This window comes from Ahaetulla prasina, chromosome 2 (assembly GCF_028640845.1).
Source record: "Ahaetulla prasina isolate Xishuangbanna chromosome 2, ASM2864084v1, whole genome shotgun sequence".
NCBI classification, from domain to species: Eukaryota; Metazoa; Chordata; class Lepidosauria; order Squamata; family Colubridae; genus Ahaetulla; species Ahaetulla prasina.
The window spans coordinates 250,634,832-250,651,181 of record NC_080540.1 but is presented as its reverse complement, the minus strand read 5'-3'; the positions used below and the strand labels follow the sequence as shown (position 1 = coordinate 250,651,181).

The 16,350-nt window shown below is 36.5% G+C and overlaps 1 protein-coding gene across 3 annotated transcripts in view; it reads right to left on the bottom strand.

Annotated features, from left to right (window-relative positions):
* Positions 1–16,350, bottom strand: part of SEMA6A (semaphorin 6A) — a 217,524-nt gene that overhangs the window by 15,048 nt on the left and 186,126 nt on the right. Inside the window, exon 20 of one of the 3 annotated variants that reach the window (XM_058165918.1) lies at positions 4,139–5,704. The exons of 1 other annotated variant lie outside the window; for it this stretch is intronic. In XM_058165918.1, the coding sequence (XP_058021901.1) occupies positions 5,673–5,704 (32 nt within the window). In that variant the 3' untranslated portion in view covers positions 4,139–5,672. Of the gene's footprint in view, positions 1–4,138; positions 5,705–12,917; positions 13,402–16,350 lie in introns of those variants that run through there. One more of the 3 variants, XM_058165916.1, reaches the window with a different exon arrangement.

Below are 16,350 nucleotides of genomic sequence, written 5' to 3'. Positions count from 1 at the left end.
AAAAATGACTCTTTTGTCACCAGGAACTGTTTTGTGAATGGCTGCTTGTTTGATTATGATTTGCACAATAAATCCAAAGGTATTTTTTGGTAATAACGTTTATTAGATCTTTAAACAAATTAGATTTAAAAACAACAAGATCTTTAAACAAGATAAAAATGAACAGAAAGTAATAGTTAAGATAAAGAACTGAATTCAAAGGATCTTCAAAGGCCCAGTACATCTGAATTCATAAAGCTCAGGACAATATTTTATAGCTGTGTTGTATAGAAGACATGGAAGCTTATGACAAAATGTGATAAATTTCTTAAACTGTACATCTATGATTGATTGCATGCTAATATAGCTACTTAAATGGGCAATTTTATTAGACTTTTATGGTTTAATATAAGGTAAACTTAGTTTCTCGTGGGCTTGAGAAACAGAAGGATTAAAATACCATACATGAAAAGTGATTATTGATTACAAGGATTAGCTCTAATTATAATTGAACAGAAGATATGGTGCTTTCTCAGCTACCAAATCCACCCTAACTTAGCCTGGAAACTGACCAATCTTTTGAGACGAGCATGATGTACTTCCAGCTGCAAGGCTCAATGAAGATTTCCATATTCATGATTTATAACCTCATCCAGCCACTGCTGTAGTGATATATCCCTGATGCTGACAGGCTTCGTACTGCGGCAGCAATGGCTAGGAAATGTTATAAATTGATAGTATGGAAATTCTTGGTGCTTTAACTGCCATTTTGCCTTTCTATGGCAACTCCCTACAAAATGTAGGCAATAATAAAGTAAGTTGGCTGATATATGCAAGCTATGAAGATCATTCTTTTTTGTTTTAAGAAAAAAAGTACTGGTAAATCAGCTGAAAAAAAGAAACTGAATGTGATAGCCAAATCTAAAAATCAAGCAACAGTGTTGATCCCAGGATCTCTGATCTTTTGTGGAAAAGTATGAATAGGCAGTTTTCTTGACCACCAATCAAGATGCAACCACACAGCCAACCAACCCGCCCACAGCAACACTCCCCACCTCCCCACAGTATTTATAGAGAGACGGCAGCTCCGACCACGCTTTGCCCACAGAAGCTCGAAGCCGAAAGAACCAGCCTGAAGATGATGAGTGAGACCTCATCGAAATGTCGCCAAGATACTCTCAAGATATTCCTTACACGGGAAAAGACCCGAATATGTCAAGACATACATACATACATACATACATACATACATACATACATACGTATATATATATGTTGGAGTAATGCGATTATCCTACTATTGAGTAGTAAATAGAAATGATAGAATAGAGAACTACAAAAGCAAAATATGTCAGTCGATACAAAATGCTGTAAAATTACCATTCATGTAATGTAATGTTTAATACGTTATGTCTTGACATGTCTTGTTTTTATACATGTGTGATTGTTTTTTGTGTTGTTTTTAAAGAAAAACTGTTTAATAATTTTTTAAAAAAAAGAAAGTATTGTCTTTGCAAACGAAAGTAGAACATTAGATTGTATAATGAAAGGAAGAGAGGAAGGAACGGAAGAAAGAAAATGGATCAGAGAATGTAACGTAAACTAACTCAAAGAAGGTACCCGAGAATGGGAATAATGAATTGAAAAAAGAAAAGACAGATTGTCTTTCAGCAGAAAGAATGCCATCAAACTCAGAAAGCCAATAACAATGAGTTGGGATTGTAATGACAGTGAATATATAGACATCTCTGAAACCTTCCACGTTGCAATCCTTTTGGGAGCGCATGCTGTCCCCGGTGGAGAGTAAAGCCAGACTGCTGATTGTCTCTGCCACTCTTTGTAATCTGTTTACTGGCAGATGGGGCTGCAGTGGAAAATCAGTTTTCCAATGACAAAACAAAGGGCAAGAGATTAACAGCTATCAGCGCATCCCTCCTGATGAAAAGGTGCACAGAGGGAAAGAAACTCACGTTACATGTTTAGTCTCCTTCTAACGTGCTTCAGTGGATTGATTGATTGATTGATTTATTTATTTATTTATTTATTTATTTATTTTGTCACAACAATATATGTAGGTATCATACAAAAAAGATTATATAGTATATAAATACATATATGAGTAAATATAAGGAGGTATAAGCATATATATATAGGAAGAAGAAAAGAAAAACAATAGGACAGGAACGGTAGGCACATTTGTGCGCTTATGCACGCCCCTTATGGTCCTCTTAGGAATGGGGTGAGGTCAATAGTAGAAAGTTTTTGGATAAAACTTTTAGGATTATGGGAAGAGACCACAGAGTCAGGTAAAGTATTCCAAGCACTGATGATTCTGTTACAGAAGTCATATTTTCTGCAATCTAGATTAAAGCGGTTGACATTAAGTTTAAATCTATTAGTTGCTCTAGTATTATTGCAATTAAAGCTGAAGTAGTCTTTAACAGGAAGGACATTACAATAGATGATTCTGTGAGTTAAGCTTAGGTCTTCTCGAAGGCGACGGAGTTCCAAGTTTTCTAAGCCTAGAATTTCAAGTCTGGTGGGATAGGGTATTTTATTGTTTTCAGAGGAGTGGAGAACTCTTCTTGTAAAATATTTCTGAACACGTTCAATTGTATTGATGTCAGAGATGTGGTGAGGGTTCCAAACAGGTGAGCTGTAACAGGGAGCTGTTTCCAGCGGTTTACTCTGACTGCACTTCAGTGAGCAAGAAGACAGACCTGCTGAAGTCTGAGTATTATTCTTTCTTCTCTTTGCTTCTCCTCCCCCAAAGATATTTGCAGACAGTCCATCAAAAGTGCAGTTGCTAATTTAAACTCCCTTCTTTTCTTCCTTCTCCTTCAGCATGTAGCACCACCCTTTTCAACACCCTGAGTTCACAACATAAATACAAAAGATTGATCTGGAGAGAGGATTTCTGAGTAAGAGAGACGGGGCAATTTACGAACCTCCACCCAACTCTGGATCCTGCTATTCAGGGTGGGAGACAAACTTGGCTCTTAACTGCAGCACAACCCTCAATGAAACTATCTTAAATTGCTACATATTCTTGTTCATTAACTAATGTGAGCCTTTAAACAATTCACATGTTGGAATGACATAAAAGAAAATCAGATCAAAAATCCAGTAATCATAATAGTGCTGGAAGGGGACATTTGGGTAATCAAGTCCAGACCTCTGCCCTGTGCTGGAATCTAGATGTAAGCATTCCATATAAATGTTTTTTTAGCCTTTGCTCTAACATATTTAGTGAAAGGGGGATCTCTCTTCTCTGGGGAACTGGTCCCACTATCAAACTATTATGGTAAGAACTTTCTACTAATAATCATTTTGGAGTTTACCATTCTGTAATTCAAATGCTTTATTCTATAGCTCTGAAATGAGAGAGACTAGGCCTAGAGTTTCTTCTATTTCAATATCTTTCGAAGTAGTGGCATGCCAAGAGTGGCATGACATCTCCACCAACAGCCTGGGAATCTGGCAGCGGAGTCGGACAGTGAGGAGGCAGGGGAGGACGATGGGCCAGTCCTGGAGTCAGGGGAAGTCAGGGGAAGGCCCGGATGAGGGCTGTGTCAGAGGCAGAGATGGGCTCTGGGAGTGATGCACTCCGGAACCTCCAGAGGTGGACAACAGAGAGGCAGAAGAACAGGAGGAGCCTGTTCCTAGTGCATGCATGAGAAGAGCTGCCAGAAGGCAAGAGCAGCTGAAGCAAAAAGGATGACTCGGGAGTAAGGCCAGAAGATGATTGGCCACTCCCATAAGGCTTAAAAGAGCAGCAACGAGCCATTGGGTTCTTTGTGAAAAAGCAACGCTGAATTCCATTGCTTCTTGTTAGTGTCTCTTGAACTTTGTGGGGGTTTTGCCAAGAAAAGCCTTGGGCAGGTTGCCAAAGACAACAAAGGTTGGTGATAAGGCCGCAGGACTGTTTATTAAGAATTTGTTTTGGACTAAGCTGAGAATGGATTAATTTTCAACTGTTTTAATAAAATATGTTTTTTCAGGCCTGTATTGTGTTTGGTAATCACTACTTCTCAGTCACAACACTCCCTTCAGTTTTGTATTTCTCCATAGTTTCTAGCCCCCTTACCTCTTTGCTGTTCTTCTTGAACTTCTTCCAGATAGGTGGAATCTATTTTATTCTGCTGATCAATCTCCTTTTAAATACCTTGATGGAAACCCAGTTACTAATGAATATTTTGTAAAAGGATTAGTCACAAGTCACAAATGAACCAGGCTGAATGGAGTTTATTTTACATATCTAGACTTTATTGATCAAGGTAATTAACAGCAAGATTCCAATATTGCACATTGCATGTTGCTCTAGGCCATAAAAATGCTTTCACTAATTATTTCCGCAAATTTTCTTTGGAGGCAACGCCCAGTTCATCAGTTATTTTTACTGAAACTTTCTAAAAATGTTGGAGAAATCATTTAGCAATCTTTCATGAGAACCTAGTTACCAGTTTAGGACCATATTTCCTAATGCATATAACATTGATGATTGATGATAATTATGTGCCCTCAAGTCAATTTTAACTGTTAGTGACTACATGATTGATTTTCTTCAAATGATCAAACTGGCCCTTCAGATCTTCCAATGATGCACTTCCAATGATGCACTGTTGTAATTGAGTCTATTCATCCTGATGTTGAGGTCTTCTTTTTCCTTTCTTTTCACTTGTGCTCAGATTATATATTTATTATCATAATCTGAGCAAGGCCATGTGTGTCTTGAGTCAAAAACCTGCACTGAATTGTTTTATTTGTTCTCTTAGCAATTCATGATATTCCCAAGAATCTTTTCCAACATCGAAGATCAGCAACCAAGCTCAGAGAACACCATGAAATGCACATATTGAGAAAGCCTCCATTTGGTGACTCTTAATGATGGATTGATTTTAGTTACAGGTAGTCCTTGACTTACTAACATAATTGGGACCGGGATTTTTGTGAGAAATCTGCAAGGTTCGAACAGACACGACTCTATAATTACTTTTACTATGGGTTAAAGTGAATTACTGCGATTGTTAAGTGAATCATGTTAAGCACATCACATAATTGTTAAATGAATTCCCCAATGGGCTTTTTTTTTTTGTTTGGTCATAAACTGGCAAAAAAAGATTGTCAGTCATGATTGCAAGACTACAGTATGCTGCAATCAGTCATATATGAGTCAATTGCCAAGCACCCAAATTGCGATCATGTGACTTCTGGGGTGGTACAATGGCCATAAGTGCAAGTACAGGTTGAAAAGCACTTTTTCTGAGGCTGTTGTACTCTCCATCAGTTACAACCTCTGTCTGGTGCATATTATACCAAGCCTACAGTCTCCCCTTAAGCTTGAAAGCCAACTGTGTGGCTTTGGGCCAGTCACTTTCTCTCAGACCAACTCACTCACATGGTTATTGTTGTGGGGAAAATAGGAGGAAGAAAGAGTATTATGTACGTCCACTGCTTTGAGTTATTTACAAAAGTAATAAAGCTGGGATAAAAAGAAATACATTAGAATATATGAATTTCAGAAATGGGAATATCTATTTGGGCATTTTGATTCATCTTGGAAACTTTATCTGGTTGCCAGAGACAAACATATCATTCCATTACTTAATGAAGTGGTCTTTAGATATTTGAAATCAAAGGTTAAGACAAGAATTATCCAGGATGTTGATCATGAGGAAAATCCTGCAATTCACTTAGCGGGTTGAGACTGATGGTTTATATGTACCTTGAGGAAAAGGAAAACAACAACAACAACAGAATTAATGATATTTCCTTTTGGTAGCTAGAATTTGGAAATGAAGGGAAGGTCAAGGACAAAATAGTTCTGGTTGAGTTCACTTAAGTAAATTACAGAAAGGATTAAATTAGATAGTTATTGAAGTCTTTTTTATCCTATTTTGAAGTATGAAACATTTTTCTTTGACATTTAAAAATTATTACCAAAAATATAATTTACTGAAATGGATGCTTGTATCTTTGTATGTGTCTAAAAATAAAATTGACAATGATATCTGTAATGTTATATTACAAAATTTGTTTTGTCCTTATGTGCTTTAAATAGGCAATTAGACAGTAATATGCTATATCACAAGACAGCTAGAGAGATCCTTGAACTTTTTCTAAAACATCTTGTTTTCATCTTTTTTTTCTGTTGCCAAGGGAACCGGTTTAATGTAAAATTGATTCTTTGTCTCCTGCTCTTTGCAAAATTGTTTGAACCATCCCATCTTATAGAACCTTGCTTCCTAGCAGATTCCCAGCAACATAAAATCTGTGCTTCTCTTTCTCCCTGCCTGGAGTGAAGGAAGAATGTAATCTCCAATTTGATGCCTGAATGAATAAAATTCCATTTATCAGAACCTTGAACATTTCAGATATATTTTTCTGAAAAATTGTAAGGTTATATTCTAATTTTTGAAGCATATATGAAATAAAATTTCTTATATTCATTTTTTTAAAAAATGCCCAAACTGATGTGAATAGAGGGAATAGAGGGAAATCATTTAAATTTCTTGTAAAGATTTTTAATACCAGAAAAATGAATTCCTGTTTAATTCTTCCTGTTTAGTTCTTCCTGAGCAAGTGAGTAGAGGCAGTGAACTTTATTTGATGTTTTACAAATATGTGAGTTATCCATGTAACTTCTCACCTGTGACAATAAATCTAGCAAGAAAAAAACTAAATGGAATTGAAGCTATGAATGACTTTTTTCTTGATTTCCCAATATTGCCTGCTGGTAGAAAATACTCAGTTAATCTATCAAGTCTATACTGTATACAGATAGCCCTCGACTTACAACAGTTCACTTAGTGACCCTTCAAAATTACAATGGCCCTGAAAAAAGTGACTTATGACCATTTTTCACACTTATGACTGTTGCAGCATCCCCATGGTCAGGTGATTTACATTCAGATGCTTGATAACTGATTCACATTTACGATGGTTGCAGTGTCCTGGGGTCACATGATTACCTTTTGTGACCTTCTGATAAGCAAAGTCAATGGGGAAACAAGATTCTTTTTAACAACAGTGTTACTAATCTAACAACTCCAGTGATTCACTTAACAAATGTGTCAGGAAAAGTCATACAATGGGACAAACTCACTTAACAAATGTTTCATTTGGCAACATAAATTTTGGGCTCAATTGTGGTCGTAACCCGAGGACTAACCTATATATATATGACTCATTACTTGTGGTTATCAGGTATAACCAGGGGTGAAATGCTCCCGGTTCGGACTGGATCACCTGATCCGGTAGCGATGGCAGCGAGTGGTTCGGAGAACCGGTAGCAAAAATCCCTGGTCCCGCCCCCTGCCCCTGCTGAGCCATGCAATCATCAGAGGTTTTTCTTTTTACTTTTAAAAGCATTTTTTCTTCAGCAAAAAAAAAATGCTTTTAAAAGTAAAAAAAAGGCCTTTGATGATCGCGCAGCTCAGCTGGGATCATCAGAACCCTTAAAAAGTTTTTTTTTAACAACCTCTTCGGCCAAAGAGGTTGTAAAAAAAAAAGCTTTTAAAAGGTTTCTCTGGCGACGTTGAGTTGCCTGATCACCAGAACCTTTAAAAAATATGTTTTCTACAAGCTCTTCGGCTGAAGAGGTTGTTAAAACAATCCTTTTAAAAGGTTCTGGCGATCAGGCCACTTCAGATGGGATCATCAGAGGAGCCTTTTAAAAGCTTTTTCCTCTAGCAATCCCAGCTGAGTTGTCTGATCATCACAGGCTTTTTAAAATCATTTTTTTACAACCTCTTACAACAGCCCCCGCCCATGCCCACCCAATCGCCCAATCCCCACTTGCCTAACTGCTGCTTCTTTCGGACTTGCTAAGCTTTGCTTCTGCTGCTGGAATCAATTGTATCAGCTAGCAACTGAATCTGCCTGCCTGCAATCCATCTCATCGGTGAGCAACTCAATCTGCCTGCCTCCAGTTGGGTAAGTAACTGGGGGGGGGGAGCTTTAAAAATAGTTAATTGGGTTTTTTTAAGGCTTTTTTTTAGACAGAAATTTAAAGTTAAGGTAGTTTTAAATTTAGCTGCTTTTATCTAAAAAATATAAATAAAATAAAATAAAATATTTCTGCAGCTTTCTGAGATTTGGTGTGTTTTTGTAGTGTTTCACTCTAACTACAGCTGTGTGTGGCATTGTGTGTGTGTGTGTGTGTGTGTGTGAGTTGTGTTGTGTTGTGTGTGTGTAAAGTGTGAAAGTTGGTTTTTGAGCTTTTTGTGGCTGTGTGAGGTTCCTGCTTGTTGCAGGGGCCATTTTGGGTGAAGTGCAGCAGCTTTTACATTGTGTATGAGTCAGTTGTATTGTGTTGTGTGTGTGTGTAAAGTGTGAAAGTTGGTTTTTGGTAGCTCTTATTGTTTTGTGTACTTTGTTTATTATTTTTATTCTTTATTGTTATTGGCCACACCCACCCGGTCACCTGACCAAGCCACGCCCACCAATTAAGCCACGCCCACAGAACCGGTAGGGACCGGTTTTTAGATTTCACCCCTGGGTATAACCACAAGTATTTGAGCAGTGCAGTGGTCTAGAGGTGAAGATGCTCACCTCTCACTTGGGGGGCTGAGAGTTCAATCCTAGGCAGCAACACATGTTTTTCTATCAGGATGTAAAAAGAAAATATCTGCTGCGAACTCCAAGTAGGCTTCAGGAAGGGCATCTGGCCAGTAAAAGCTTATCTCCATTCAGTCGCACCCAATTGTATCCTGATAAAAGAGGTTACAGGATTGTAAAAAAAAGATATATCAACAGTATATCCCTAGTTACAGATACCTTCCTATAAGATGAACTTCTTAGTCTGATGGATAAAATATGCTAGAGATGACTAACTCAAAGTTTGCATATCAGCGATGAACTTTCCTAATTAAGAAAGATGCAGATGGTTGTGCTACCTAGCAATTTTCACCTCACTTACTCCACTCCAATTATAGCCCTTCCCTGCAGACTTACACTGTATAAATTATGAAGTCAGAAGGTACATGACGATGCACCTGTTTCTATTCATAAAGAAGTCTAACACATTCTTCTTCTTTGCAAAATGTGTGATTGTTGCTTCAATATCGCTTTGGAAAGAGCATAAATTCATTTTTAAAATCTCAGAAAAGAAAGAGATTAACAAAACTCAGCAGCTAAATCCAGTAGTAGCATAAGGTTTGGTGTTCACCCTCCTACAGTGCTCTCTTGCTCTACTGGAAATGCTGAGATATTGTAATCATAAATATATATTTTTGCATAACTCAAAATTGTGGGGACCCATATTTATAGTAACTGTACTGTTTTAGTCAGGTAAAAACTACACCAGGATTGTCCAACCTTGGAAATTTCAAGTCTTGTGGACTTCAGCTCCCAGAATACCCCAGTGAGCTATGGAGTGTTCTGGGAGTTGAAGTCCGTAAGTCTAATCTTTTCTTTTAATGAAAAGAGGGACTAGGGGTGATATGATAGCACCTGAAGGCAGGGCAAGAAGCAATGGATGGAAAATAATCAAGGAGAGAAGCAATCTAGAACTATTTGTTTGTTTGTTTATTTATTTATTTATTTTTGTCAAAACAATATACATAGGCATCACACAAAATGGTTATATAGTATATAAACATATATATGAGGAAATATGAGGAAGTATAATCATCTATGTATAAGAATAAAAAAAAATACAGGAATGGTAGGCACGTTTGTGCTCTTATGCACGCCCCTTATAGTCCTTTTAGGAATGCGGTGAGGTCAATAGTAGAAAGTTTTTGGTTAAAGCTTTTGGGATTATGAGAAGAGACCACAGAGTCAGCTAATGTGTTCCAAGCACTGATGATTCTGTTACAGAAGTCATATTTTCTGCAATCTAGATTAAAGCGGTTGACATTAAGTTTAAATCTATTGGTTGCTCTTGTATTATTGCAGTTAAAGCTGAAGTAGTCTTTAAGGTATTTTATTGTTTTCAGAGGAATGGAGAACTCTTCTTGTAAAATATTTCAGGACACGTTCAAGTCATATTTTCTGCAATCTAGATTAAAGCGGTTGACATTAAGTTTAAATCTATTGGTTGCTCTTGTATTATTGCAGTTAAAGCTGAAGTAGTCTTTAACAGGAAGGACATTACAATAGATGATTCTATGAGTTAAACTTAGGTCTTGTCTAAGGCAACGGAGTTCTAAGTTTTCTAAACCTAGGATTTCAAATCTGGTGGCATAAGGTATTTTGTTGTTTTCAGAGGAATGGAGAAAGATCTTCAGATCTTCTTGTAAAATATTTCTGGACACGTTCAATTGTATTGATGTCAGAAATGTGGTGTGGGTTCCAGACAGGATTGGCCTGGCCTCAATTTATATTGAGTTCTCCTCCATGCTGTGATGAACATGTTTCTGCTAGATTCTATGCATGTATGATGTCTTTTCTTTAAATTAATCAAAGTAATTATTTTATAAAATTTTGATATGAAAAAGTATATTTGTAGCACATGGCCTTTCATGAATTACAGCCCACTATAGTGATGTAACAAAGTGGCATTCTCTGTTGGTTGATGAATACAGAGAACATTGTGGGTAATGAGATCTAAATAATATACTGTATATATGAGAAGTTAATTATGTTAAGTCATAAATTTATATTCTTCTTCTTAGGTTTATCTTGCAGGAATTTCATCCTAATACAAAAATATATATATAAAAAGAATAAAATCTCATTTGCTGATAATATTTTAATTCTAGAATTTCTCTTTGAAGTTCTTCAAATAGTATATTGTTGAGATATAATGTAGTTTGATGCTTCTGTTGAAATGGCCATGTGAGGTGAAAGAAAGCCTTAAGCTACTCTGTTGTTTTACTGCAATAGTTTCAATATGAATTTCCTTTGAGAAAAAGCTACTTTTTCTATTTTCTATTGTTTTAACACTCTTCTTGTGTGCTGTCTTCAAGAACAGCGAGGTCATCAGAAATAGCTACTTGATCTATGATGGAAATTCAACTGTAAAATGGATACTTTTTATCATCTTTGGTGGATTTGTGAGAAAGCAAAGACATACCAGGACCAGATTTTTACTTTAATTCAGAAGTTTCTTAAAAATCAACATAAATTTGAAACAGAAGTTTTCCCTTTAGGTTTGATGGACAAAGAACTTGAAAGAAGATTTAGAATTTTGTAATTATATATGTTGACAGCAGCCAGAATCTTATATGCAGCAAAGACAGAAAGACACATTAGTTCCCACAATGGAGGAGTGTGTGGGGAAGGTGATGGAATTGATGTAGATGGTAAAATTTTTAATTAAAGAGAATATATCTAGTTTTGTTTCTCTATTGAAACTGTTTCTGCACTTTTTGCTCGAAACTGAAAAAAAACAAAATCTTGGTTTGACTTCATATTTAAATTTATATATAAAAAATAACTTGTTGATCCTAGCATATGTTGATGTTGATGGTGTTATTCTCTAAATAAGAACCTATCCAGCACTGCAAAAGGAGTCTTTCTACTTCTGCTCAAAATCTCTTCCTTGTAAACCTCCACATTCCCTTTCAATTTATCCCAGGTTCTCTCCCAGTTTTATGGGCCAAATTTTGGCAGAGTGGACAGGAGAAATAATCTGTTTCACATATGGTGTCCCTTCCTCTGGCAGTAGGAGTGAATAAAACCCACTAAACTGTGATTATTTAATAGCAGTTTTAGTGTGTTAATGCTGTTATGCAGATATACACAGGTTTGCAATGAGCAACCATATTTTACAATGGCATTCTAAATGTGACTGTCTTGATGATGGCCATTAATACAGTAAATATTTTGCTGTTGCATTGATTAAAAAGCCGATAATCCCACTGCGTTTATTCTGTCTGCTTTGCCCCACCTGATAAATTGATCCAATTTAGAACTGTTGAATAATTCATTCTTTGCTGTGATGTCCCTTTAGTTTTCAATAAAGAAAATGGCTCATATTTTATTATGTTTTCTTAGTTCTCATTGATTTCCAGACTTAACTGGGTATTCTTGTGTTAATTTGCAGGTTAAATGAAGTTACTAAGGAAGTGGTAAAGTTTTCTGGTGTCCAATCAGACTGAAAGGCTGATTATGATGAGGAAGCTGGTTTTTTCTCTTAGCATGCAGCTTAAACTTTACTTTCAAATGTGCATGTCACATATTTTTATTTCTACTCCCAGGGCTATCTCTTACCAATGTATGTCTTGAACAAATAGGTCTTTAATGGGGAGCACTTGGAATGACTTCCCACCAGAAGAAGTCCTCAAGTATAGTTAGAAGCTGCTAATTCTTCTTTCATAGTGTTTGTCAAAGAAGAGACAGTGACTAATACACAAGAAAAAGATCTAAATGCTTGATAAGAAAGACCCAAGGCAAGACTCAGCTGGTGGCATTTCAATGGAACCACAGGGTTTGATCTATGGTGCCAGTTATTGGATCTGTATTCAGTAAAGCTTGAAATGATGACGCAGGGAACTTTGTTGGTTTATCTATTTCTGCCCCAAATACTTTTGAGATACTTGGATAGAAACAGCCTTGGGGGTGGGAGCAATGATACAAACAAAACCAGAAATTAATTTGTGTCATCATCTATTGGCATAACTCTGAGATAAAATCATTTCCTCATGTTGGTTTTTGAATTGCCTCTATCTGTACTTCTAGAACTTTGTACCTACTCAGGAAATAGGAAAGCCTTCTTTAATGTCTCAACTCACATATTTTAGGTGCTATGTTTATTTCAAGTATTCAATAGATATCCACAATACAATGTAAGGCAGTTGCATTTTTTGTTTATATGTGAACTCTATGCTTGATGTGTAACATGACATTGTTATGAAACAGTTCTTAGTATCATTATTCTGCTAATACATTGATGGATTTTTCATAATATTTTTCATAATATTTTCATAATATCCTGAACAATGAGAAAAAACTTCCTCCCTCCCTCCCTTTCTTGATCCTTTCCACAGTAACTTTTATCATTTGTTTCCAAGCAAAAGCTGTCACCTCCACACTGAAAGAGCCCAGAAATGTGTTGTGACAGCAAATATTTGGCTAACTTTTTCATCTAATCTAGAGGGGACAAAATGTTTGGTAAAACAAACACATACGATTTGTGCTAGTTCTAAAATAGTATAAATTCCAAGTTTTTAAATTGACAACAGATGTTGAATTAAGAGTGTTTGGCCAGGATAAAGCAGCCAACATGAAATGGATAAAGTGGTGATAATTAGAATACTGAATAATGAACAGAGGAAAACAAAATCACTCAGGTATGCAGTTCATTGGTTTCCCATGAGCAAACCAAATATCAAAAAACCCCTACCTTAAAATACCTGTTAGGATAATAAAGGAAAGACGATTTTATTTGGAGTTTCTTGGGGAAATACAAAAGATAATCCAATACACAGAAGTATACAAAGATTGTGGTGTTGAGTTTGCTCTTAAAAAGGCAGTCTGTAAAAAACAAAAACTATGTCAGATACTCTTACCTTAAGCATAACCACATAAGGATCACAATTATAGTTTCCCCTTGTGTAGGTAGTTGCTAATGGCTTCCACCACCATTACATGATCTTCTCAAAGAGATCATTGAAGAACTTTCCAGCTGAGCATTTATGAGTTTTCCTGTAAATGATATACTCACAGATTGCTGGACAATGTCTTCTAAAACAAACAAATTAAAAATATTATGACACGTGAAAGGTGTCACGGAAATAAACCACAGATACTATTTCTGTGCATGTGCCTGCTCATGCTCTTTCTACCTGGTATTGTACAAATTTGGAAGATTTAAGAATAATTTCTATGTACAGATGTCAATGTGGTATTTTAGAATACCATTTTAGTTATGTAACGTTTCTTTTTCTAACTTAACCAAATCCCTTATTGAAATAGATAAGCATACTCTATTTTTTCTATGGTTGGATAATTTGAAACACTGGAAATGTAAATTTGTGTTTATGTGGGATTTCAGCAAAAGAAGTATTTTTTTTGGGGAAAAAACACACACCTAGGTAGAGATATCATTTTAGACTTTGCTGGTTTGGTGCTTCAAAAAGTTGTACCATAGATCACAGTATGGGAATTTTATATGTGAAGCTATTGTTCATTTCATTGATAGTTATCAATCAACTAGTCTGTAGGTAATTTTGTATGTCACCAATCTAGCCAATGAAATAAGTTTGTAGCCCTAAATCAAGGTGACCATACGTAGCTGCACCTTATGCTACTTATTCATGCATTATGAACTTGAATATATGAGGCATCAAGAGGAAAACTTTCATATACAGCTGTGGGGAAAAAAACCTGAGATGGGCACTTTGTGATTTTGCCCTTGAAAATGGAAATCTATATCCTCTCATTTTCAGTTCTCCCTATTCTTATTAGATAAGGATTTATCAAGGAATAATGTTGATGCTTCTAGAAATATGTTCTCAATGAGGTGCATAGGTGAGCATGCTCACCTACAAACATCATTGAGGAACTGTTTCTGGAGAAAACAATATTAATAGGACCAATCAATTGATTTTGTATTTGTAAGATAAAGGTAAAGGTTCCCCTTGCACATACGTGCTAGTCGTTGCCGACTCTAGGGGGCGGTGCTCATCTCCGTTTCAAAGCTGAAGAGCCAGCGCTGTCCAAAGACGTCTCTGTGGTCATGTGGCCGACATGACTAAATGCCAAAGGCACACGGAACGCTGTTACCTTCCCACCAAGGTGGTTCCTATTTTTTCTACTTGCATTTTTAGGTGCTTTCGAAACTGCTAGGTTGGCAGAAGCTGGGACAAGTAACGGGAGCTCACCCCATTACACAGCAGCACTAGGGATTCGAACCACTGAGCTGCCGACCTTTCGATCGACAAGCTCAACGTCCTAGCCCCTGAGCCACCGTGTCCCCCTTTGTATTTGTACATTGCACTATTTTGTATTTGTACATTGTGCTATCGTGAAACACATTCATTCAGTTGAATTTTTAAATCTATTCCATGAAGAGCATTTATGTGTAGCAACATTGTCAGTGAGTAAATATGTGCAGGTTTTGTAGGTCTCGTTAAATATTACATGGACTGTGCAAACATTTAAACTTTCAGGTATTTTTCTTCAAGTCATTTGTCTAAGCATCTACAGGAAAAAACTAGGGTAACAAGAAAGAGGAATGTCTAACCTTCTTGTCTGAGTGTTAAAGGGGTAAGGATGCAAGGTGGGCCTTATGAAAAGTTAGAGAAATCTCACAGAGCTTCTATTTGTTGAAAAGAAACAAGGAAATAATTGTTGGTTTCCAAATGTTTGGAAGTACAAAATACAGCTGTTAAAATAAACTTTTCTGAGAGGTTTAGCTTCCTTATTTGGGAAGGGGGAATGGAAGAGATCAATTGAGCAGATTTTATCTTAACAGCAGTAGGAGATAATTTAGCTAAACAAATAAAGCAACAGATAATAAACTAGGTAGAATTACCAACTTAGGAAGTGTAGTAGTTTCTCTTCCTTTACAGAGCCTTTGTGCTGAATGGTGAATGTGGTAATTAGACAACATCTGATGTTTGATCCTATGGAGCTTTATTTTGCAGTGTCCCTTCGCTGACCATTTTTTTTTCTGGTGACTATGGAAATCTATTTGAAAACCATGGTCTGTGGTGGTTACAAATTCTTCCAGAAATGTTTTCATCCTTTTGTGATACAGTGGCCCAATTCACATTTTGCCCCAATTAGGGTTTGCTTACACACTATTTATTGAATAAATCAAGGTTTGCTGGGTTGACGCATAATGCTAATCCGCAAATCATGGCTGGGAATGCACAATTGACACCTTAAGCCAAAACCAAAAAACCAAGTTGTGTCTTAAGTTTTATGTGGATCCATGCAGTGAACATTGTTTTGATGTTAGGCTGGGAAGCCCTGTATTTGCATATTTATTGCAGTGCAGTAAACATTACCCCAGCATGCTGGCTAGGGAATTCTGGGAGATGAAGTCCACAAATCTTAAAGTTGCTAAGGTTAAGAAACACTGATTTAGTGACATCATTTGTTATCCCTGCTAAGCCTTCCTAGGGCACTGCTGCCCCCCACCAGGGCAAATTATAAGCACTTAAAATAGGAGGATTGCAATTTTATCTCCTTTTGACTAAGACTTCCGCTGTAAGCCTTTTCTGCTTTAAAAAGTATTTTTTATCAGTATTATTATTTCAGCCTGATTTTTTAAAAAATTTTGCAGGGTAAGTTAATTTATGTCTTTTTTAAATAAGCAAATAAGAGCCAGGAGACCAAACATAAAGTAGAACAGTCTGGTTTTATTATTTTGTCATCAAGAGTCATTTTCTCCCTTCCCTTGCCATTTTATTTCTTTTGTAAAACACTTTAACTCTTTCCCCCCCCTTTCTTCTTTTTCTTCTTCATTTTGTTTAC